This window comes from Pleurodeles waltl, chromosome 1_1 (genome assembly GCF_031143425.1).
Source record: "Pleurodeles waltl isolate 20211129_DDA chromosome 1_1, aPleWal1.hap1.20221129, whole genome shotgun sequence".
NCBI classification, from domain to species: domain Eukaryota; kingdom Metazoa; phylum Chordata; class Amphibia; order Caudata; family Salamandridae; genus Pleurodeles; species Pleurodeles waltl.
This window is the reverse complement of record NC_090436.1, coordinates 255,093,477-255,119,888: the sequence shown is the minus strand read 5'-3', so window position 1 is coordinate 255,119,888 and position 26,412 is coordinate 255,093,477. Positions and strand designations below refer to the sequence as shown.

General features: G+C 44.8%; 1 protein-coding gene across 2 annotated transcripts in view; it reads left to right on the top strand.

Annotated features, from left to right (window-relative positions):
* Positions 1-24,755, top strand: part of PAIP1 (poly(A) binding protein interacting protein 1) — a 456,675-nt gene extending 431,920 nt beyond the window's left edge. Inside the window, exon 11 of one of the 2 annotated variants that reach the window (XM_069221533.1) lies at positions 24,077-24,755. In XM_069221533.1, the coding sequence (XP_069077634.1) occupies positions 24,077-24,164 (88 nt within the window). In that variant the 3' untranslated portion in view covers positions 24,165-24,755. The remainder of the gene's footprint in view (positions 1-24,076) is intronic. The other variant, XM_069221535.1, reaches the window with a different exon arrangement.
* The last annotated feature ends 1,657 nt before the right edge of the window (positions 24,756-26,412 follow it).

The window sequence follows — 26,412 nt, the reverse complement described above, 5'->3', positions numbered from 1 at the left end:
AAGGGAAGGACAAATCAGACATCCAAATCCCAGCACACTCAACCTGTAGATTTGGCTCCAGAAGACACAGAGTTTGGCTACTTACAACATCCATCTGAATGTATGGATATTCTAAAAGAAGCATGCAAACCCACAACTAGACAATGTTACGCAGCTAAATGGCAGCACTTTGTCTACTATTGTCAATCCAAAAATATCGATCTACGTAAAGCTTCAGTACAAGATATCGTTTGCTATTTGTTACAGTTACAAAAAACAAACCTGGCGTATTCATCTATAAGGATTCATTTGGCAGCTATAGCTGCTTCCCTTCAAAACTGACAACATATTTCCCTGTTCAGGATTCCTGTTACTAAAGCTTTTATGGAAGTTCTTAAAAGGCTTATTCCACCAACAGTTCCTCCAGCCCCTGTATGGAATCATAATATTGTACATACAAGACTTATGAGGCCACCATTTGAACCCATGCATTCTTGTACCATATAGTTTCTATCATTGAAAGTTGTTTTTTTAGTAGCAATAACTTCTTTAAGAAGGGTTAGCGAAATTCAAGCTTTCACTTTACAAGAAACTTTTTCAAATTCATAAAGACAAAGTAGTTTTTAGAACAAATCTTAAGTTCCTAACAGAGGTGGCTTCACCTTTTCATATCAGTCAGTGGAATTGGCAGTTCTCTTTCCACAGCCAGATTCAGTTGCTGAAAGAGCTCTTCACACCCTTGATGTGAAAAGAGCTCTCATGTACTATATAGACAGAACAAAATAATTCAAAAAATCCAAACAACTTTGTGGTATTTTCAAAACCTTACAAAGGTAATCCTATTTTTTTTTTTAAATGGATTAGCCAGATGCCTAGTTAAGTACATTCAAACTTGCTGTCTTAAAGCTAAAAGACAGTTACTTATAACTTCTAAAACACATTTCCCTAGGAAAAAGGGAGCTTCAATGGCATTCTTAGCAAATATATTATCTCACCAACAAGCAAATGTTGGACAAGCAGTATTTAAAACACTATTTCAAACTACTGCAACTCCTACTGGCTGACCACCACTTATTTAGGTAGGGGACTGCTTTACAGTCTGTGCAAAGCATGTGTACCTACAGCTACACATGCAATTGAATGGAAAATGTCACTTACCCAGTAGACATCTGTTCGTGGCATGTAGTGCTGTAGATTTACATGCGACCTCCCTGGGAGCCTGTGGCTGTTGTAGTATAATATATTGTAAATACATTGCATGGACATCTCATTTTATTTTAAATATAGACACATATACATTTAGACACTTTACTTCACTCTCCTGCGGGAAAACAATCTAACAAAGGACTCAATGCCCATGCACAGTATTACCAAGAGGAGGAGTCACTTGGTCCTGTGACTCGAAAAACCTTCTTCCAAGAAAAACAACTTCTAACACTCCGTGCCCAACACTAGATGGTGGACTTATGCAAAGCATGTGAATCTACAGCACTTACAGCACTACTTGCCACGAACAGATGTCTACTGGGTAAGTAAAATTTTTCCTTTTTGTATATTCTTGCAAGGCAACAGGCTAGAGTTGGTCAAACTGCCGTAAGGACTCTGTTTTAGAACTGTGCAAGACCTATGCACCATCCACTAGCTGGCCACCATTCAGTTGATGCAAAACATGTATCTACAGCCACACATGAACGAATGATCCTTCTTATTAGATTAGATTGGGTTAGATTTTGTGGATGAATTGGAGCAGTTGCTGGACCCTTTAGAATACCACCTCCATGAAGACCAACCTATGGACTGTTGTACAGACTTGGGTGAAGCCAGATACTGGGTACTTGTCTAGATACTGGCATGCTTCCCCCCCTTACTGTGGTGGGTGGTGAGGGGGGCTGCTGAGGTCCTCGACCTTGAGTTGGCCTTGGTGGCCGTCAGGACTAATCTAACAGAGTTGCTACAACTGTGAACTTCTATCTCAGAACCCCTGCTCCCGTTTAATGAGACTTTCACAGATGTCCTACTGTATACCTGGTCCAAACCCAACACATGGGCTCCTGTGAACAGGACTGCCCGCCGCCACTACTTATCTTCAAGGGACCCAGAGTTTGATGCAGCACCTCACCCCTGAGAGCTTGGTTATCGAAGCCTCAACCTCCAAAGTTGCCTCCCCTTTCGCTCCACTGTATAGGGAATCCAAAACGTTGGACTCACTTGGAAAGATGTTTTCTTCTGCCAGACTTGCATTGCGGTCCGTGAACACTGCATACCTTTTGAGCTGTTATTCTCACACGATATGGGATACGGGTGCTGAAGTGCTGCCACAGGTCCCGGTGGAGGCCCGGGCTTTGGAGAAAAAGCAGCCCCCAGAGGGTTTGCGTGCCCACTCCACCAGGGCAACTGCTGCCACCCCAGCGTTCGCATACAGAGTTCCTGTCCTGGCTATCTGCGGGACAGCAACATGGGCATCCCTGCACACATTCACAAAACATTACTGCCTGGACAGTCCGGTCCGCAGAGACTGCTACTTTGGTTGTTCAGTCCTGCAGGACGTTCTAGTATGATCTTGGTTCGAAGCCCCCCACAGAGGATGGTATTGCTTGGGTATCTATTCTAAAGTAAGGAATCTGCCGCTTGAAGTCTCTATCAGATGAACAAGCTACTTATCTTCGGTAATGATTTATCTGGTCAGAGACATATTCTAGTTGCAGATTCCTTTCAAACATGACCATCCTACCCGCAGTGTGAAGTGATTTCTAGGGACAAGGATTCCTCTTTCAGGGCCCTAGTTCTGGCACATCATTCTATGTTCTTCTTGGCTACTGGCGTGGAAAGTCGTGGAAAGAAGCTGCACCGGGGTGGCGCCTATATACGACTGCGACATCATCATGACGACTAGGACTGATGTGGAGTCGACTGATGCCACCTGATGGCATGCAAGGGTATTGCTCGAAGAAAGATCTCCGAATCCAGTCTGACACCTGGGGGAATTTCTAAGGTAAGGAATCTGCGACTAGAATGTCTCTACCAGATAAATCGTTACCGAAGGTAAGTAACTTGTTTGTCAAGTCTTTAGGGATGGGCACTTTGCCCTTTCGGTCCTGCTGGACTTTCTAGTATGAACTTGGTCCGCAGATCCACTTCTGGGGGCGGTAGTGCTTGGATATTTATTCAAAGGTTAGAAATCTGCAACTAGAAGTCTCTATCAGATGAACAAGTTCCTTACCTTTGGTAGTGCCTTATATGGTATAGACAATATCTAGTTGCAGGTCTCTTACCAGCCCGCCCATTCTCCCTGCTTGTGACCTGATTTCTGGGGGCAGGGACTCTACTTTCAGGGCTTTAGGTTTGATCCACCAGTAGTCAGTTTCTTATGGCTCTGCGCTACTGGTGTGGAAAGTCCTGAAAAAGAAACTGACATCACTGAGTTGGCACCATATATGTGCCTCATATCTGGCAGGGATTTGGAGCTGGTAGATGCCACCTAGCGGCACGCAGGGGTACTGCTCACGAAAATCTCCGGATTCAGTCTGACTCCTGGGGAAATTCAAAGGTAAGAAATCTTCAACCAGATATTATCCCTACTAGATAAGGCATTACCGAAGGTAAGTAACTTGTTCATCAGAAGTTCTGGAGGTTTAGACACTGTTCCCACTATTCATCACCCTCCAGCAAACATCTGAGTTGTAGAACTCGTAGAGAAGAGGCATCAACAGTGCTGCTATCCTGCAGCTACCATATCAACTACCTATAAATGCCTATTGTGTGCAAAACATAAATCAAAAACTTTGTTTATTTTTTTACCCTTTTTTCTCCCAGTTTGTGTTTCCCCATTCTGAGAGTGAATTGAGATATCATTAACGTGGGTTAAGATTCATACACCTATGAATTTTATTTTTACATTGCAGCTCAACTTGTTATTTTAATAAACTATTCTTGCTCCTAAATCCGAGTTCTAGTTGCCAGATTTAGGAGTAATTCAACTTGTTTCTAAATCCATGTTTCCTCCCATTCCCGGATCCATTATGTACTACATGACTGGTTTCTCTAAGGTGCTGTTTGTAGAAAGGTGCTCCATTAACCTATTCTAACCAGTCTGAAATAAAGTGTAGCATGTATTGGTTCTATATAGTAACTCAAATCACTGCTCTGTGATCAATGCATACACAAAAATCTCCAATGTTTGTGGGCACATAGAAAAATGTAGAAGCAGCTGGACTCTAAAATGTCTAATGGAAGACTGTAGTCTGGTTTTATTCCACAAACTTCATAAGGTGTTGATTTTGTTTGTCGGTTGTGACTCCCATATAGAGAGTCATGGGTATTGGTCAGTTTGGCATTCGTACTCCCGCTGAGAAGTTAAGGTAACAGAGTCCTTACTGCCAAGCTCAATCAGATTTGCCTGCATAGTGATTTGCAGTTACACTTCTGCAGGGTCTTATTGAGCAAGCAACAGTTATGGCCACTATTCTGTTGGAGGGCACACTCTTGGATGATTTGTGTGCACCATGAAATTAACTTCTAGTGCAACAATCCGAATTCAGTGCTATTGATCTAGTTATCCAGTTGATGGCACTTATCCAGAATATTTTTTAAAAAAAAGAAAATCAAAATTGTGTTGTAACGATCAAATAACACAAACCCTACTTTACCTTATTGTTTCAGGAATGTTATGTTACGGGCTGGAAGTCAGGCTAGAGTCACCTATAACTCAGCAAAGTTGGTTTAGGTTTACACAGTGTGTTGCAAACTAAAGACTATATCGCCAGTCAATAAAATAACTTGTTGCTAATTAATTTATGACAGCATCTGGTTTTTTGTTTGGTTGTTTCAGATTCGAAAGGAAACCAATGATTCATTGATATTAGCCTAACTATGTGGTGTTGGATTAACATAGATGCTCGAAAGGTTTACTCTCACCCCAGCCATGCTACTGCACTTCGCTTACTTGGTTATTTCGGTTTCTTCGTCTTTTCTTCAGCTCAACCATGCTTACCGTGTCCCCTTTACCTTAGTGTAGACATGCAACAATGTCCTAATATGTATCATTTTAATAAGTAAAATAATCATTTAACCTCTTAAGTGCGGGCGTCGGCCACTGGCCAACGCCCACACACCCTCCCTGGTGCGGGTCACGACCAGTGGCCGACACCAGGAAGGGCATTAATAAATCCTCGGGTGCGTCGCACCCGAGGATTTTTTTTTCCCCCCTGGGAGACACGGAAGCTACCGTGTCTCCCCCCGCCCCCCACCCGCCCCTTTGTGACGTCAGCGCGCCGCGAGGCGCGCTGACGTTGCAAAGGTGTTTTCCCCATGAAAGCAGGAAGCAGCCTTGCGGCCGCTTCCTGCTTTCATGGGGGAAAACGGCCTTTTACACGTTCGGGAAGGCCTCGTAAGAAAGGGGAGACACTCCCCTTTCTTACGAGGCCTTCCTGAAAGTGTTTCCTGGCCCCCGGTCGCAGCTGTGCTGCGATCGGGGGCCAGGAAACACTTTCAGGTTTCCTGGCTCCCCCGATCGCAGCACAGCTGCGATCGGGGGGGGTCAGGAAACATTTTGAAAAGGCCTCGTAAGAAAGGGGAGACTCTCCCCTTTCTTACGAGGCCTTCTGAAACTGTTTCTGGCCCCCGATCGCAGCTGTGCAGAAACAGTTTCAGAAGGCCTCGTAAGAAAGGGGAGAGTCTCCCCTTTCTTATGAGGCCTTCTGAAACGGTTTCCTGGCCCCCGATCGCAGCACAGCTGCGATCGGGGGCCAGGAAACCCCACTAGACACCAGGGATTTCACTTTTGGGGGGCGCCCCCCCCCCCCCCCCCCCCCCCCCCCTGGAAAACGGGACGCCCCGTCTCTCCCGGCATAATTTTCTTTTTAATACAAAAAAAAAGGTAGGTGCCCCCTGGGGGGGGGGGGGGGGGGGGCGCGCGATCGCGCCACCCCCCCCCCCCTCCCCCCCCCCCCCCCCCAAGGGGATTTTTTATTTTTTTTTCAAAAAAAAAAATATGAAATGACAGGGGGTCTCCCGTGGGCAGGGTGACCCCCTGTGGGGGCAATTTTTTTTTATAGATGTTGTAGGGTTTCCCTGGGGGCCATTTTGGCCCCCAAGGAAACCATACAACAACTAAAAAAAATATATATGTATATATCTATATATATATATCTATGTAGATAGATATATCTAGGTACATGGATATATCTATAGATATATCTATGTAGATATATATTTATATATATATATATATATATATAGGTAGATCTGTATCAAAGAGATTTATAAAGCGCGCTACTCAACTGTGAGGGTCTCAAGGCGCTGGGGGGGGGATGGGGGGGAGGGAAAGGGGCTAGGAGGTTCACTGTTCAAAAAGCCAGGTTTTGAGGCCCTTCCTGAAAAGAAGTAGGTTTTGGGTCTTGCGAATGTGGGTTGTGAGTGCGTTCCATGTTTTGGGTGCAATGTAGGAGAAGGATCTGCCCCCGGTGGTGGTGTGTTTGATGCGGGGGTCAGAGGCGAGAGAGAGGTCAGCTGAACGGACGTTTCGTGTGGGGGTGTGGAAGGTGACTCTCGTTGAGGTAGGCAGGGCCTGTGTTGTGGAGTGATTTGTGTGTGAGGATGAGGATCTTGAAGGTGATCCTTTTGTCAATGGGGAGCCAGTGGAGGGATTTGAGGTGTGGAGAGATGTGTTTGTGTCGGTGGAGGTCGAGGATGAGTCGTGCTGCTGAGTTCTGGATGCGTGTAGTTTGCACTTGAGTTTTAGAGTGGTGCCGGCGTAGAGGGCGTTTCTGTAATCAAGCCTGCTGCTGATGAGTGCGTGAGTGACAGTTTTTCTGGTCTCTGTGGGGATCCATTTGAATGTTTTTCAGTATACGGAGTTTGTTGAAGCATGAGGAGGTAAGAGCGTTGATTTGTTGGGTCATAGAGAGGGAGGAGTCTAGGATGATGCTGAGGTTGCGTGCGTAGTTGGCGGGGGTGGGTGCAGGGCCTAGCGTGGTGGGCCACCATGGGGGGTCCCAGGTTTTTTTGGTGAGGGCCAAAGAGGATTATTTCAGTTTTGCTTGAGTTGAGTTTCAGGTGGTTGGCTGTCATATATACATCACTTTTGTCAATATGTGTGTGGTTTCCCTGGGGGGAAAAGGGTCCGACTTGTCTAGTGGCAGTTTTAGTGCCATAAAGAAGCGCAGAAGGTTTATATGCCTACTGCAAAGAGCACATCTGTATTTTATGTAAATAGCTGAGTACATTAGTAAAGTCTATGGAGAGATGAAGGGCACTTTTGCTGGGTGGTAATGAGGGAATCCGAGGAGGAGGGAGTGGGAGCACCAATAATGATTGTTGGACTGGGCGCAGGAGGTGCTAAAGACTGTGACGAATGGTATGTGACAAGGTGTTTTTTGAGTGTCTTGAAAGTATGTGCTGATTGAGGGAAGAAGCGCAGGTAAGGTGGCCTCTACTGTTGCACGTATCTCACACACACCATCGATTTTGTGACTGTCTACGTAGGCTAGTGTTTTAGAGCAACAGTTTAGCCAATAGCAGAGATGGCATCTTGATGGATGACTGCTGCCTGCACTCGGGTTATAGAGGACCGCTCTGACATAGGATCAGAGACTGAGACATCAGATACTGAGACAGCATCTGAGGGATAGGACAATGGCGCAGACTCTGGGAGTGATTTTTCAGTCAGAGGAGTCCCATTCGAAAACTCCTCTTCCAGTACATTATGAGGGAGGTGATGAGGACAGTCCTGCTGTCCCTTCGCAAGCTGTTCGTGCAACTGGGTAATAGTGGGTTAGGCCAACCCAGAGAGCAGGTGAATGCGGCGGCAAGCAGAGAGAGAGTGCTCTCTTGGGAGCTCACCAATTCAGTTCAGCCCCAAATTCCACCACCCAAATCATATTGTGGAGACATCAAAATTGTCTATGGCAAAACAAACTGGTTTTGTAAGGCAGGCACCTGTGTTTTTGGTCCTGGATTCGGCGGCCATATAGAGAAACACACTAAACCCAAACATTTCTGGAAACTAGACATTCGGGGGAGTCCACAGAGGTGTGACTTGTGTGGATTCCCCAAAGTTTTCTTACCCAGAATACCCTGCAAAGCTGAAATGTTGAAAAAAAACTCTATTTTTCTCGCATTTCTGTCACACAAACTACAGGAATATGCTGGGATCCACAACATTCCTACCACCCAGTGACTCCTCACCTGTCCTGATAAAAACACTACCCCACTTGAGTGCCTACACCTAGTGCCTGTGTCAGGAATGGATCACCCCAGGGTCAACAGCTGCCTCACGTAAGGACCAACATTGACCGTTGTGTGATCTATTCCTGTCGCAGGCACCAGGCCTAACCACACAAGTGAGGTATCATATTTATCGGGAGACTTGGGGAACCGCTGGGTGGAAGGAAATTTGTGGCTCCCCTCAGATTCCAGAACTTTCTGTCACCGAAATGTGTGGAAAACGTGGTATTTTAGCCACATTTTGAGGTTTGCAAAGGATTCTGGGTAACAGAACCTGGTCCGAGCCCCACAAGTCACCTCATCTTGGATTCCCCTGGGTTTCTAGTTTTCAAAAATGTGCTGGTTTGCTAGGTTTCCCCAGGTGCCGGCTGAGCTAGAGGCCAAAATCCACAGGTAGGCACTGTTTTCTATGAAAAAATTTGATGTGTCCACGTTCTGTTTTGGGGCATTTCCTGTCGCGGGCGCTAGGCCTACCCACACAAGTGAGGTATCATTTTTATCGGGAGACTTAGGGGAACGCCGGGTGGAAGGAAATTTGTGGCTCCTCTCAGATTCCAGAACTTTCTGTCACCGAAATGTGAGGAAAACTTGTTTTTTTAGCCACTTTTTGAGGTTTGCAAAGGATTCTGGGTAACAGAACCTGGTCCGAGCCCCGCGAGTCACCCCTCCTTGGATTGCCCTAGGTCTCTAGTTTTCAGAAATGCACAGGTTTGGTAGGTTTCCCTAGGTGCCGGCTGAGCTAGAGGCCAAAATCTACAGGTAGGCACTTCTCAAAAAACACCTCTGTTTTCTTCCAAAAATTTTGATGTGTCCACGTTGCGCTTTGGGGCGTTTCCTGTCGCGGGCGCTAGACCTACCCACACAAGTGAGGTATCATTTTTATCGGGAGACTTGGGGGAACGCCGGGTGGAAGGAAATTTGTGGCTCCTCTCAGATTCCAGAACTTTCTGTCACCGAAATGTGAGGAAAACTTGTTTTTTTAGCCACTTTTTGAGGTTTGCAAAGGATTCTGGGTAACAGAACCTGGTCCGAGCCCCGCAAGTCACCCCTCCTTGGATTCCCCTAGGTCTCTAGTTTTCAGAAATGCACAGGTTTGGTAGGTTTCCCTATGTGCCGGCTGAGCTAGAGGCCAAAATCTACAGGTAGGCACTTTGGAAAAAACAGCTGTGTTTTCTATAAAAAAAATAGGATGTGTCCATGTTGTGTTTTGGGGCATTTCCTGTCGCGGGCACTAGGCCTACCCACACAAGTGAGGTATCATTTTTATCGGGAGACTTGGGGGAACACAGAATAGCAAAACAAGTGTTATTGCCCCTTATCTTTCTCTACATTTTTTCCTTCCAAATATAAGAGAGTGTGTAAAAAAGACGTCTATTTGAGAAATGCCCTGCAATTCACATGCTAGTATGGGCACCTCGGAATTCAGCGATGTGCAAATAACCACTGCTCCTCAAAACCTTATCTTGATCCCATTTTGGAAATGCAAAGGTTTTCTTGATACCTCTTTTTCACTCTTCATATTTCAGCAAATGAATTGCTGTATACCCAGTATAGAATGAAAACCAACTGCAGGGTGCAGCTCATTTATTGGCTCTGGGTACCTAGGGTTCTTGATGAACCTACAAGCCCTTTATATCCCCGCAACCAGAAGAGTCCAGCAGACAAAACGGTATATTGCTTTCAGAAATCTGACATCGCAGGAAAAAGTTGCAGAGTAAAACATAAAGAAAAATGGCTGTTGTTTTCAGCTCAATTTCAATATTTTTTTATTTCAGCTGTTATTTTCTGTAGGAAAACCTTGTAGGATCTACACAAATGACCCCTTGCTGAATTCAGAATTTTGTCTAGTTTTCAGAAATGTTTAGCATTCCGGGATCCAGCATTGGTTTCACACCCATTCCTGTCACTAACTGGAAGGAGGCTGAAAGCACCAAATGTAGTAGAAATGGGGTATGTCCCAGTAAAATGCCAAATTTGTGTTGAAAAATTTGGTTTTCTGATTCAAGTCTGCCCGTTCCTGAAAGGTGGGAAGATAGTGATTTCAGCACCAGAAACCCTTTGTTGATGGCATTTTCAGGGAAAAAACCACAAGCCTTCTTCGGCAGCCCTTTTTTCACATTTTTTTGGAAAAAACTAAATTTTCACTGTATTTTGGCTATTTTCTTGGTCTCCTCCAGGGGAAACCACCAACTCTGGGTACCATTAGAATCCCTAGGATGTTGGAAAAAAAGGACGCAAATTTGGCGTGGTTAGCTTATGTGGACAAAAAGTTATGAAGCCCTAAGCGCGAACTACCCCAAATAGCCAAAAAAGGGCTCAGCACTGGGGGGGGGAAGGCCCAGCAGCTAAGGGGTTAAGCAACTCTTAAATGTTGTATACTTACTATATATATATATATATATATAAGTGCTCAGTGTATTGAGTGAACACTCAGTGCTCAATGAATAATGCCGGCAGTGCAATAAGGTGATCACAAAACGAAGAAAATTGGCTACATTAGCATCGTTTAAAATATTTTTCAGTCTGGTAGCTGTCAATGGCGTTTCGACCTTCGATAATGTAGCAGGTGATAATTGGGACACGAGGAAGTTATAAAAGGGATTCAGTTGATGGAACCCGATGCATGGAGAGACCCCCTAAAACAACAGTGTGCAGTAGCAAAACAGGGGTTAGAGAGTTGAAAGGCAAAATTTAGCATCCAGATTGTTCATTTGAGGACTGGTAGCAGGAGGCAAAGTACTCCCTATGGGGCCTGGTGCTGGCAAATGAATTCTGAATAAATCACCCAGATTTTAACAGACTGCAAGAGAGTGTCTGGGTTTGTCTTGACGCACAGCAACCCCCACATGACATTGACCGAGATAGAACACATACTCAAAGACTGCTGCGACATGAAAGCAGGAAGTAATAATGATTTCATGCTCATGTTTGAGGTTACTCATAGAACTTCTTTCTTGTAAAGAGAGGTTGAACGGGAAACTTCAAAAGATCCTTTTTGTGCTATGATTTCCTTTAGTAATAATCTTTCAAAGGCAAATAGTTAAGGTGGCTTTAAATCGATTAAATGTAAGCGGTGGGCAGAAAAGGTTAATCTCATTTTTAACTTATTCTGATTTGTTCGAAAAGAAGAATCAGAGTCTATTTCTTCTAAAGAATTTCAAAAAGTTATTTTTGTGTAAGAGAATCACTGCTCTGCATGAATGAAAGGCAACCCTTGCTGAGTGCATTAATCTCGGTAGAGGCGAGTCGTGATTACTCAAATTAAAAATTTGAATTGTATTCATCACATGATTGAATACATCAACAGTAGTCATTCTGTTCATGGTGGCCCTTTTTTGTAGTCGCCCAGCTTTTTTTTTTCTTATGTCAACTCATCTTGCCTGTGTTTATTTTAGGACTGGGCTGATTCAAGACTAATTTGTGAGCCCTTTTAGTTTCAATGTGTCACTATGGGCACACCTTAGTGTGCGCTCAACCAACCAACCACTCACCCACCCACACGTACACTGCCAATTGTATATTACAAATGTGGTTGCATATTCTTTCTTGTCTTTCAGGTACTTTCTGAACTGGCCTTGGATATGGCCTCTACTCTAAATACTGATTAATACTTATGTAATCAATATTACAGCATGTTTAAAATTCTCCTCCTTCTGCAGCATCTGTCTTTATGCTCTTTTGTTCCTCTTTCCTGTCCTGATCGCGACATGCTAAATTAACCAAGTTCAAAACGCTGTCGCTATATACCCAGCTGAGAAAAAACATTTATTTGATTGAACTCTGTGTAGAAATAGCCTAGAAGATTTATCCTCTTGAAAACCATTATTTACACACATGTGAAAAACAACTATAACATGCTCGGTTGACAGTTTTTGTTCATTTGTGTCACCCAACACATAGAGCACTCACCGAATTCATGTATGCTGCATATAACTATGCAGTTAAAAACAAAACTTTTTTCATGCATTTAAGGAATCTCGTACTTTATCAACTTTGTGCATAAAGATACATTGTGTATTGTTTAAATTATAATTTATTCTCTAAAATTATTGCATGCTTATATTAAATACCCTAGTGCAGTGGTTACCAACCTTTTGACTCCTGAGGACCCCCAGTGAATCATTACTGGAAGCCGGGGACCCCCAGCAATTTGTACAATTTAATTTTCAAACATTAAAACAGTAATTCGCAAAAAATATAACAAGTACACACCAAACAAATACTCATATTACTAAAGATAAAATTCTTTTATATTGAAAAAAAGATGCAAAAATCGAAACATTTTATTGGGAAGGTTGACGCTGCATCTCGGCAACTACCTTTTCAATGTTGGGTTCTATTTAGAAAAGGTGAATCCTCAGGTCAGATTCTACATTCCCGGAGCGATTTCTGTTTTTAATTTTTAGGGATGCTAGATCTGAGAAAGCTTTTTCACATAAATAAGTGAAGCAGAAATGATATAAACCATAAGGGCCTCTCATCTCCCCCTAGCCTCTCTTTCACAAGTACTTCATTTGTTTTATAGCACCTCTCATACCACTGTAGGGTGTCAGGGCACTTTACAGGGGACTACAAGGTGTAGGATTCACGTCATCCACACTGGTAGGTATTTTCTAGGAGTGCTTGGTCCGGAGAAGCACAAACTTAGAATTCAGAACACAGCACAGTGATTAGCGATGACGTTAGCACAGTGCTTAATTTGTAAATAAAAACGTGCCGGTGCCCAAAGCCCTCCTCTTAAACATGCGGCTGCTGCAATTAAATGTGGGTACACAGAATCCTGAGGCAGCAGAATCCTGAACCATCTTGGGCCTCTTCAATCCATATAAAGCCACTCCCTGTCACTTCAGCTCACTCTAGCAGCTTTCTACTTTCTCCCTCTGTGACACTTTTTTTGTTTTTCCCTTCCTCCGTCTTTCCCATATGTGATTTTTACTTGTAGCAAATGCTTGAGGCAGAAGAATAAGCCCTGGCCCTCAAAAATAAGTGCCGGTGCTCAGCCACGGAAACAACAAGCACAAATTGAGCAATGCGTTAGCAATAAGAATGTATTTCTACACAAGCAAACCTTTTTTAGCAGCATAAGGAAAATGAAAGACTAGGAAAAAAACAACTTTCTAATTTGTGCCATGCGGTTTGCATGCAGCTCTTTAATGGCAGTTCACAGCTCACTGTGCTAAATTACGATTATTAACTGCATAGTAACAAAAGAATCTCTGTGACAAAAGCAGTAACCAACTGTGCCATGCTCATAAAATACTGGTTTTTGCATGATACACATTCTTTGCAGCAGGCATATTAACCATCTGCGCTACCTTTGAGTCAAAACTGCCACTGCACAAAACTCGCATCTCTCTCCAGCAGATACATTAATCACTTGAGTTAGCTTGACACTTTTATTTTTGAAGTACAAGGAGCTTTGCAGTCAGTTTAAAACTGCTCAACAAAGGAAGTAATAAATATAAAAACACGCAGAGACGTGTTTGTCAGAGGCCCCAGCTGGAAAAGTGCTTTCCTCCCAGCCCAGGCCTGCGGACCCCCGGGGAATGTGTCACGGACCCCTGGGGGTCAGCGGACCACAGGTTGTGAACCACTGCCCTAGTGGGTCTACGGGCAGCTCCTGTAGTAATTATTTGCCCTTTACCTCCGTGAACATCTCTAAACAGGGCTTCTCTGCAAAATAAATATTACTTGAAGTGAAAAAGAAGCATGTAGTATTTAGTTGTGTGAAGTCGCTATTCGTCGAAGAGCCATCCCTTCTTTCTCGATATATAAAGTATTCAGTAGCTGTAGGAAGTTGGCTCTGTATGTGCTATTTCAAAGTAAGGAATAGCATGCACAGAGTCCAAGGGTTCCCCTTAGAGGTAAGGTAGTGGCAAAAAGAGATAATACTAATGCTCTATTTTGTGGTAGTGTGGTCGAGCAGTAGGCTTATCCAAGGAGTAGTGTTAAGCATTTGTTGTACATACACACAGGCAATAAAGGAGGAACACACACTCAGAGACAAATCCAGCCAATAGGTTTTGTTATAGAAAAATATATGTTCGATGGCATCTGTCGCTGTAGATACGCATGTTTTGCATAGCTCACCATCTGGTGTTGGGCCGGAGTGTTACAAGTTGTTTTTCTTCGAAGAAGTCTTTCGAGTCACGGGACCGAGTGACTCCTCCTTTTGTCTCCATTGCGCATGGGCGTCGACTCCATCTTCGATTGTTTTTTTTCCGCCATCGGGTTCGGACGTGTTCCTGTCGCTCCGAGTTTCGGAACGGAAAGATAGCTAATTTCGGAAGATTTTCGTTCGGGATCGGCGTAGTTAGATTCAACACCGCGTCGAAAGATCGAAGAGCTCCGGTGCCCTTCGGGGTAGTTTTTCGATCCCCCGTCGGGGCCTGGTCGGCCCGACCGCGTGCAGAAGAACGCCGATGGAACGGACCCGTTCCGCTTCTGTCCCAAATGCCACAATAAATACCCCTATACAGACCAACACTTGGTCTGTAACCTGTGCCTGTCACCTGAGCACAGTGAAGACACCTGCGAGGCCTGTCGTGCGTTCCGGTCCCGAAAAACACTCCGAGACCGTCGAGCCAGAAGACTTCAGATGGCGTCCGTGCCGACAGCCCACCGAGAGTTCGAGGAACAAGAAGAGGAAGGAACCTTTTCGATCCACGAATCGGACTCCGAAGGATTCGACGATACACAAACCGTGAGTAAGACGTCGAAAACCACTCAGAAGAAGATTTACAAGGCCCAGGGGACGCCACTGCCACCAGGCCATGGCTCCACCCATAAATTCGGTGACCGACCGTCGGCACCGAAAAAGGCCCAAACAGTGCCGAGATCGTCCGACTCCGGTCGAGACACCGGCACGCAGCCTTCTCGGGATCGAGAAAGTGCTGGAGACAAGTATCGACACCGAGATACCGGTGTAGACACGGCTCGACGCCGAGACAGCGGCACCGACGAAGATCGACGCCGAGAGGTTTCGGCACCGAAAAAGAAAAAAGTCACCTCGGAGCCGAAAAAAGATGCAGACAGGGTTTCGGTGCCAAAACAAACTGCAACCGACCCAGTTTCAGGCTCTTATACAGAAGAGCAATCGCTAACCTCCCAAATGCGAAAGCATAGGTTTGAGGAAGAGCTACAATCAACTGATGTAGACCATACGCAAAAGCGTATTTTCATACAGGAGGGGACAGGAAAAATAAGCACCCTTCCCCCTATTAGAAGAAAGAGAAGATTGGAGTTCCAAACTGAACAAACACCACAAACAAAGGTGGCGAAAAAGGTTTCTCCACCACCCTCTCCTCCACCTGTAATTAACGTCTCACCAGCACAAACTCCATCACATTCCCCAGCTCACACCACCATGAGCCAGGGTGACCAAGATCAGGACGCATGGGACTTATACGACGCCCCAGTGTCAGATAACAGCCCGGAGGCATACCCTACGAAGCCATCTCCACCAGAGGACAGCACTGCGTATTCTCAAGTGGTGGCTAGAGCAGCACAATTTCACAATGTAAGCCTCCACTCAGAACAGGTCGAGGATGACTTTTTATTCAACACCCTCTCCTCCACCCACAGCTCCTACCAAAGCCTGCCTATGCTCCCTGGTATGCTCCGGCACGCAAAAGAAATCTTTAAGGAGCCGGTCAAAAGTAGGGCAATCACACCAAGAGTGGAAAAAAAGTATAAGGCGCCTCCTACAGACCCGGTTTTCATCACTACACAGCTGCCACCAGACTCTGTCGTTGTAGGAGCAGCTAGGAAAAGGGCCAACTCCCACACATCTGGAGATGCACCACCCCCAGATAAAGAAAGCAGCAAGTTCGATGCAGCTGGTAAGAGAGTCGCAGCACAAGCTGCAAACCAGTGGCGCATCGCTAACTCTCAGGCACTACTTGCGCGCTATGACAGAGCCCATTGGGATGAGATGCAACATCTCATTGAACATCTGCCCAAGGACCTACAAAAGAGGGCAAAACAAGTGGTTGAGGAGGGACAGAACATTTCAAACAACCAAATACGCTCCTCCATGGACGCTGCAGATACAGCTGCACGGACAATTGATACATCTGTAACTATCAGAAGGCATGCATGGCTACGAACGTCTGGATTTAAACCAGAGATTCAGCAAGCAGTTCTCAATATGCCTTTTAACGAAAAAGAACTGTTCGGTCCAGAAGTGGACACAGCGATTGAGAAACTCAAAAAGGACACGGACACTGCTGAAGCCATGGGCGCACTCTACTCCCCGCAGAGCAGAGGGAATTACAGCACATTCCGTAAAACACCCTTTAGAGGGGGGTTTCGGGGTCAGGGCACACAAGCCAGCACCTCACAGGCAACACCGTCCAGTTACCAGGGACAGTACAGAGGAGGTTTTCGGGGACAATATAGAGGATGGCAATTCCCTAGGAATAGGGGAAAATTTCAAAGCCCCAAAACCCCTACTACTAAGCAGTGACTCACATGTCACTCACCCCCTCCACACAACACCAGTGGGGGGAAGAATAGGTCATTATTACAAAGCATGGGAGGAAATCACTACAGACACTTGGGTTCTAGCAATTATCCAACATGGTTATTGCATAGAATTTCTACAATTCCCTCCAAACATACCACCAAAAGCACAAAATTTGACAAAACATCATTCCAATCTCCTGGAGATAGAAGTGCAGGCACTATTGCAGAAGAATGCAATCGAATTAGTACCAAACACACAAATAAACACAGGAGTTTACTCACTGTACTTTCTGATACCAAAGAAGGACAAAACGCTGAGACCAATCCTAGACCTCAGAATAGTAAACACATTCATCAAATCAGACCACTTTCACATGGTCACACTACAAGAAGTGTTACCATTGCTAAAACTACACGACTACATGACAACTTTAGACCTCAAAGACGCGTATTTCCATATACCAATACACCCATCGCACAGGAAATACCTAAGGTTTGTATTCAAAGGAATACATTACCAATTCAAGGTATTGCCTTTCGGATTAACAACCGCACCAAGAGTCTTTACCAAATGTCTAGCAGTAGTCGCTGCACACATCAGAAGGCAGCAAATACATGTGGTCCCATATCTAGACGACTGGCTAATCAAGGCCCATTCGTTAATAGAGTGCTCAAACCACACAAATCAGATCATACAAACCCTCTTCAAACTAGGGTTCACCGTCAACTTCACGAAATCCAACATTCTGCCGTGCAAGGTACAACAATACCTAGGAGCCATAATAGACTCAACAAAAGGAGTAGCCACTCCAAGTCCCCAAAGAATTCAAAATTTCAACAACATCATACAACGCATGTATCCAACACAAAAGATACAAGCAAAGATGATATTACAACTCCTAGGCATGATGTCTTCATGCATAGCCATTGTCCCAAACGCAAGACTGCACATGAGGCCCTTACAACAGTGCCTAGCATCACAGTGGTCACAAGCACAGGGTCATCTTCTAGATCTGGTGTTAATAGACCGCCAAACTTACCTCTCGCTTCTATGGTGGAACAACATAAATTTAAACAAAGGGCGGCCTTTCCAAGACCCAGTGCCACAATACGTAATAACAGATGCTTCCATGACAGGGTGGGGAGCACACCTCGATCAACACAGCATACAAGGACAATGGAACGTACATCAAACAAAACTGCATATAAATCACCTAGAACTGCTAGCAGTTTTTCAAGCACTAAAAGCTTTCCAACCAATAATAGTTCACAAATACATTCTCGTCAAAACAGACAACATGACAACAATGTATTATCTAAACAAACAAGGGGGGACACACTCCACGCAGTTAAGCCTGCTAGCACAAAAAATTTGGCGTTGGGTAATTCACAACCAAATTCGCCTAATAGCACAATTTATACCAGGGATTCAGAATCAACTCGCAGACAATCTCTCTCGAGATCACCAACAGGTCCACGAATGGGAAATTCACCCCCAAATTCTGAACACCTATTTCAAACTCTGGGGAACACCTCAAATAGACTTGTTTGCGACGAAGGAGAACGCAAAATGCCAAAACTTCGCATCCAGATACCCACACAAGCAGTCCCAAGGCAATGCCCTATGGATGAACTGGTCAGGGATATTTGCTTACGCTTTTCCTCCTCTCCCTCTCCTTCCTTATCTGGTAAACAAACTCAGTCAAAACAAACTCAAACTCATATTAATAGCACCAACTTGGGCAAGGCAACCCTGGTACACAACGCTGCTAGACCTATCAGTAGTACCCCACATCAAATTGCCCAACAGGCCAGATCTATTGACACAACACAACCAAAAGATCAGACACCCAGATCCAGCATCGCTGAATCTAGCAATTTGGCTCATGAAATCCTAGAATTCGGGCACTTACAACTTACCCAAGAATGTATGGAAGTCATAAAGCAAGCCAGAAGGCCATCCACCAGGCACTGCTATGCAAGTAAATGGAAGAGGTTTGTTTGCTACTGCCATATTAATCAAATCCAACCATTACACACGACTCCAAAACATGTAGTGGGTTACTTGCTTCACTTACAAAAATCTAACCTGGCTTTCTCTTCCATTAAAATACACCTTGCAGCAATATCTGCATACCTGCAGACTACCTATTCAACTTCCCTATATAGGATACCAGTCATTAAAGCATTCATGGAGGGCCTTAAGAGAATTATACCACCAAGAACACCACCTGTTCCTTCATGGAACCTAAATGTTGTCCTAACTAGACTTATGGGTCCACCTTTTGAACCCATGCACTCCTGCGAAATACAGTTCCTAACCTGGAAGGTTGCATTTCTCATCGCCATTACTTCCCTAAGAAGAGTAAGCGAGATTCAGGCGTTTACAATACAAGAACCTTTTATACAACTACACAAGAATAAGGTCGTCCTAAGGACTAATCCTAAATTTTTACCAAAGGTTATTTCACCGTTCCATCTAAATCAAACAGTGGAACTTCCAGTGTTCTTTCCACAGCCAGATACCGTAGCTGAGAGGGCACTACATACATTAGATGTCAAAAGAGCATTAATGTATTAAATTGACAGAACAAAGAACATCAGAAAGACTAAACAACTATTTATTGCATTTCAAAAACCTCATGCAGGAAACCCAATATCAAAACAAGGTATAGCCAGATGGATAGTTAAATGCATCCAAATCTGCTACCTTAAAGCTAAACGACAGCTGCCCATTACACCAAGGGCACACTCAACCAGAAAGAAAGGTGCTACCATGGCCTTTCTAGGAAACATCCCAATGCAAGAAATATGTAAGGCAGCCACATGGTCTACGCCTCACACATTCACCAAGCACTACTGTGTAGACGTGTTATCCGCACAACAAGCCACAGTAGGTCAAGCCGTATTAAGAACATTGTTTCAGACTACTTCCACTCCTACAGGCTGAGCCACCGCTTTTGGGGAGATAACTGCTTACTAGTCTATGCAAAACATGCGTATCTACAGCGACAGATGCCATCGAACTGAAAATGTCACTTACCCAGTGTACATCTGTTCGTGGCATCAGTCGCTGTAGATTCGCATGTGCCCACCCGCCTCCCCGGGAGCCTGTAGCAGTTCGGAAGTTACCTTCAACTATTTGTATATATATCATTTCAACCTTAAATAAGTACATACTTAGTCACTCCATTGCATGGGCACTATTACTACAATTCAACTCCTACCTCACCCTCTGCGGGGGAAAAACAATCGAAGATGGAGTCGACGCCCATGCGCAATGGAGACAAAAGGAGGAGTCACTCGGTCCCGTGACTCGAAAGACTTCTTCGAAGAAAAACAACTTGTAACACTCCGGCCCAACACCAGATGGCGAGCTTTGCAAAACATGCGAATCTACAGCGACTGATGCCACGAACAGATGTACACTGGGTAAGTGACATTTTCATTTCTTAGTTTATTTTAAGAACCACAGGTTCAAATTTTACATGTAATATCTCATTTGAAAGGTATTGCAGGTAAGTACTCTAGGAACTTTGAATCATTACTTTAGCATGTATACTTTTTACATAAAACACAATAAGCTGTTTTAAAAGTGGACACAGTGCAATTTTCACAGTTCCTGGGGGAGGTAAGTTATTGTTAGTTTTAACAGGTAAGTAAGTCACTTACAGGTTTCAGTTTTTGGTCCAAGGTAGCCCACCGTTGGGGGGTTCAGAGCAACCCCAAAGTTATCACACCAGCAGCTCAGGGCCGGTCAGGTGCAAAGGTCAAAGAGGTGCCCAAAACACATAGGCTTCAATGGAGAGAAGGGGGTGCCCCGGTTCCAGTCTGCCAGCAGGTAAGTACCCGCGTCTTCGGAGGGCAGACCAGGGGGGTTTTGTAGGGCACCGGGGGGGACACAAGTCAGCACAAAAAGTACACCCTCAGCAGCGCGGGGGCGGCCGGGTGCAGTGTGCAAACACGCGTCGGGTTTTCAATGGTTTTCAATGAGAGATCAAGGGATCTCTTCAGCGTTGCAGGCAGGCAAGGGGGGGGGGGCTCCTCGGGGTAGCCACCACTGGGCAAGGGAGAGGGCCTCCTGGGGGTCACTCCTGCACAGGAGTTCCGTTCCTTTAGGTGCTGGGGGCTGCGGGTGCAGGGTCTTTTCCAGCCGTCGGGAAATGGAGTTCAGGCAGTCGCGGTCAGGGGGAGCCTCGGGATTCCCTCTGCAGGCGTCGCTGTGTGGGCTCAGGGGGGACAACTTTGGTTACTCACAGTCTTGGAGTCGCCTGGGGGTCCTCCCTGTCGCGTTGTTTCTCCACCAGTCGAGTCGGGGTCGCCGGGTGCAGTGTTGCAAGTCTCACGCTTCTTGCGGGGAGTTGCAGGGGTCTTTAAATCTGCTACTTGAAACAAAGTTGCAGTTCTTTTGGAGCAGGGCCGCTGTCCTCGGGAGTTTCTTGTCTTTCTCGAAGTCGGGCAGTCCTCAGAGGATTCAGAGGTCGCTGGTCCCTTGGAAAGCGTCGCTGGAGCAGGTTTCTTTGGAAGGCAGGAGACAGGCCGGTAAGTCTGGGGCCAAAGCAGTTGGTGTCTTCTGTTCTTCCTCTGCAGGGGTTTTTCAGCTCAGCAGTCTTCTTCTTCTTGTAGTTTCAGGAATCTAAATTCTTAGGTTCAGGGGAGCCCTTAAATACTAAATGTAAGGGCGTGTTTAGGTCTGGGGGGTTAGTAGCCAATGGCTACTAGCCCTGAGGGTGGGTACACCCTCTTTGTGCCTCCTCCCAAGGGGAGGGGGTCACATTCCTATCCCTATTGGGGGAATCCTCCTTCTACAAGATGGAGGATTTCTAAAACTAAGGGTCACCTCAGCTCAGGACACCTTAGGGGCTGTCCTGACTGGCCAGTGACTCCTCCTTGTTTTTCTCATTATCTCTCCTGGACTCGCCGCCAAAAGTGGGGGCTGTGTCCAGGGGGCGGGCATCTCCACTAGCTGGAGTGCCCTGGGGCATTGTAACACGAAGCTTGAGCCTTTGAAGCTCACTGCTAGGTGTTACAGTTCCTGCAGGGGGGAGGTGTGAAGCACCTCCACCCAGAGCAGGCTTTGTTTCTGTCCTCAGAGAGCACAAAGGCTCTCACCGCATGAGGTCAGACACTCGTCTCTCAGCAGCAGGCTGGCACAGACCAGTCAGTCCTGCACTGAACAATTGGGTAAAATACAGGGGGTATCTCTAAGATGCCCTCTGTGTGCATTTTTTAATAAATCCAACACTGGCATCAGTGTAGGTTTATTATTCTGAGAAGTTTGATACCAAACTTCCCAGTATTCAGTGTAGCCATTATGGAGCTGTGGAGTTCGTTTTTGACAGACTCCCAGACCATATACTCTTATGGCTACCCTGCACTTACAATGTCTAAGGTTTTGCTTAGACACTGTAGGGGCATAGTGCTCATGCACTGGTGCCCTCACCTATGGTATAGTGCACCCTGCCTTAGGGCTGTAAGGCCTACTAGAGGGGTGACTTATCTATACTGCATAGGTAGTGTGAGGTTGGCATGGCACCCTGAGGGGAGTGCCATGTCGACTTACTCGTTTTGTTCTCATCAGCACACACAAGCTGGCAAGCAGTGTGTCTGTGCTGAGTGAGGGGTCCCCAGGGTGGCATAAGATATGCTGCAGCCCTTAGAGACCTTCCCTGGCAGGGGTACCAGTTACAAGGGACTTACCTGGATGCCAGGGTGTGCCAATTGTGGAATCAAAAGCACATTTTAGGTGAAAGAACACTGGTGATGGGGCCTGGTTAGCAGGGTCCCAGCACACTTCTCAGTCAAGTCAGCATCAGTATCAGGCAAAAAGTGGGGGGTGACTGCAACAGGGAGCCATTTCTTTACAATAGCATTAAAGTCAGAAGGGTAAGAGAACTGAAGGATTGCAAGATTACAAATGGTGTGTCTGGAAATTGAGTGCTAATGGAGTGTGACCCAGGAGGTTTGCCTAAGCTAGCTATTCTTCAAAGAATGTTTCAGACAAAAGTATCCTCATGAGTGGTACCTTTGGTGAACCATATCTGCATCAGCTCAGTTGTAATTTTATTTTAGATATGTTATAGTACGTAAAGACTTGAGCCAACGTGCCCCATGTGTCCAAAAAAGCTAACGGGGGGTTGTGGGGGGGGTGGGTTCTACTTTAATGTATTTTCTGTTATTCTTAATGGCAAAGTACCTATGTGCACATGTACATGAAATTCAAATATATATAGTAAATAGCTCTCTACTGGAACAGAATCAGTGATGCTTTATCTCGAGGATTGGAATATCACATCACTCTATAGCAGTGGTTCCCAAACATTTTCGACCCACGGCTCCCTTGATCTATTGGCCACTGGCTGCGGCTCCCCATTATGTTACTTTTTGTTGGCGGGTGGGGGATGTAAGCCTGGCCTAGGGAGTACATCCATTTTTCTCCCTGAAAAGAATTGGGATGACGCCAAAGAAGGTATTGTAATTCTATATATAACTGTAAAAAATAAAAATGTAACAGTTGTTTAATTACAGCATGCATAGGGTTTTTTAGTAAGGGGAAAATATTGGTTGACGGTAACCCTAGTAAAATGGGCAGGTCTCATTTTATGTAGTTATAACATAACTGTTTAAATATTGTGAAATGTAGAATCCCTTTAGTTGTGTTTAACCACCAGAGGGCGCTCAAGGACAAAATTAAAAAAGAGCTGCTACAACTGAGTAGTTTTATTTTGTACGAACTGGCCCAAGGGCTATAAATAGCTCAGTGGTTCCCAAACTGTGTGCGGCGCCCCTGGCTAGTTTTGATGGCGCACCAGCGAGCCGCGGCGCACAGATTGGGAACCACTGCTCTATAGCCTAAGGGTGCTTTATTAGAAATCCTAGATGATCTGGGTAACACCAGGGGGGACAAAAAGCTGGTGGAGTGGCCACTTTGGTAGCAAGACAAGAGATCTGCTGATGTTGGAACCACCCCCATTAATCCACGCAAGGGGTTGGACTGGTATGCCCAACAGGAAGCATCTATATCTGCAGCGAGAGGGTATTCACAGAAACATTCTAAGATCTGGGGTAATTGATGGGAATATTTCGGACTAGATTTGATGATGCTGACTGTGCCCTGATGTACATTGCTGACACCTGTTCCCAGAATGTTGTATGTGACACTGTGCGTGTGGGGCCTGTAACTGCTTTGTTTGTGTGTACGAAAACCTATTAAAATTGATTACCAAAAATATGTGTTAAAATGTAAATCAATTAAACCATCAATGAAAAAGAAGCCCTACAGTGAGACAAAATATTGAATGTTCTTTAAAACAGTTGATGGCAATGGATGTGTAAATGTTTAACAAAAATACAATTTTTAATTATAATTCTTCTGTGTTTTATAAACATTTATTTTATTGCCTTTCAGTTATTTTGATGATGATGAAATGGACCCGGAAATTGAAGAAGCATTTGAAAAATTCTGCTTGGAGTCAGAGCGGAAGAGAAAACAATGAACACTTAAATAAAATAACTTTAAAAGCAGTATGACAGAATGTAGGCCTGGTGTTTAGCAGAATATAACCCAAGGACACCTGTCACCGTTTAACACAATTAGGAATGTTCAGTTGATTCAATACTGAGGGTACAGTACTTAGCATATCTCTTTACAGAGCCTGCCAAAAAATGTACACTTATGGTCTTGTAAGTTTAAAAAATAAAAAAAAGTATGTATATAATATAGTTTATTTTATGTACAGTTACCTGAACAGGATGTTTTGATGGCAATAAAACTTGATTTGAAAGAAGTGTGTAGTTGAAAGTAAATATCATTAATGTTTACAAAACAGCTACCTTGAATTTCCTTAGTGGAAAGTTCTACAGGGTAGAAAGCAAATTCATTTTGTTAAAAAAAAAACTGAACTGGAGATTATTTGAGCATAATTATTGACTTTACTGGAGCTACTAACTCTGCAGTTTACATGGTTGTATACAGTTTTGAAAAAGCGGATCTTGAACTTTAGTAATTGTTTCGTTAGAGGACAAAATCATGAAAGTGTTTTTGTTTTAAGTTTTTTTTTACAATAAAGTCCCTTTTTTAACATACAGCATGTATGTCATTTAAAGATTTATTTAACAAAATAACTAGTTAATTTTGGTTTGGGAAATTGGTTGACAAATACAAGATTCTACAACCTAACATTCATTGTGTCAATAGATGTTTTAGCACTGGACAAATTAGTAAGAAAAGGAAGCCCAGACTTCTTTTTTGTTTAGTACCACATTCCCACATATTAAACAGTTATCCTCCTTTATCTCAAGACTTCGTTTAAGAAGTGCCTGCAGTTGTGCCTTCATGTTGCTGATGTTTTCTTTTTTCGTTACAGATTTAGCATTGCTATGTAAATGTGCAGCTCAATCGCTTGCTTAGGGGAGACACTTCCAACACTGACTGACATATTAAGTTGTATTTCAGAGAGTGACTGCGTGGGGGGTTGGGAGGGGTTGTTGTGGAAAGAATGCTCTTTCAGTTCTTCCTTGGGTACAACAACGAGCACTTGTGGCTAGAGTAGCTCAGCGAATGCAACCACTTCTGTCCTCCAGCAGTGACGAGGCCACCTTCAAATTCTGCTTCTCTCCTTTGCTGTAATAAAAAAACCTCCAATACTGAAGGCGAGACGCTAGTTCACCCAAAGCCCAACATCTTTGGACAAGAAGACTTCATCAACGTCGAGTTAGAAGAGATAGACCCTCAGCTCTTAGGCCCGCACAGAGCAGGACCTGCCCAGAGACAGTCTCCTCACAGGCCTTGTAGGATGAGGAGGTAGAGTTGAGCCTCCAACCCGAATACATCAGGACCGAAAACTGTTTACACCCAGGGCATCGGGTCCAACACTAGCTCTCAATGAAAAGGTACCTACACCTTGATCTTTCAAGCACACCCAGGCAGCAGCAGAGCACCGCTTCCAAACGAGTCTGGCAGCTAGCATAGCCTAGAGTGGCACCGACCTTAGAGTCTGGCTCCTCCAGCAGGTTCTGTTTGTCCAAGAGAGCATCCATTGACACCCCGCAAGCCTCCTCCCAAGGGTGTTGATCCATACTGCTGATGCCTCCTTGCCCCTGAGGCACTAACCTTCCACTGTCAGAGACTGAGTCTACGCCAAAAGTTCCATCTAGACATGTGCCTTAGACGCCAACATCTGAGACCATTGTTGATTCCATTTTACAGCAGTTGCCAGCAGTCCTTGATTCCATCCAAAAGACTTAGTTCTTCCACCAGCAACATCCTCACTAAACCACCCTCAGCCGAGCAGCCACACACACGTTCTGCATTCCATAGAAGCAACAGCTAACCTTTAAGGAAGAGGTAAACTTAGAAACACCCATATCTCCTCCCCCTATAAAGTTTATTAAATAGTGGCACAAATACACTCCTCCCCTCCTCCCGCCTTCCCCCCCCCCGGTCCCCTGACTCCAATGCCATCACCTCCACTACCAGCTCACGTCCTTGTACACCCCTACCACCACAGTCTGCAGAGTTGTCAGGCAGCCCTTACCATCATTAGGACACTCATGGTGAGCCCTTGGTTTCTCAGGAGTGGGAGGACCCATGGAATCCAGGGTTGACTATCTTGAGGACCCAGAGTTAGACCCTTAACCCTCCAAACCAGTGATCGAGACTGCCACCCAAGACCATAATGTGGATGTTACATATTATTTTCATTCTGTAAATTTGTGCTCTGTTTTTATTCTGATTTCACTGTT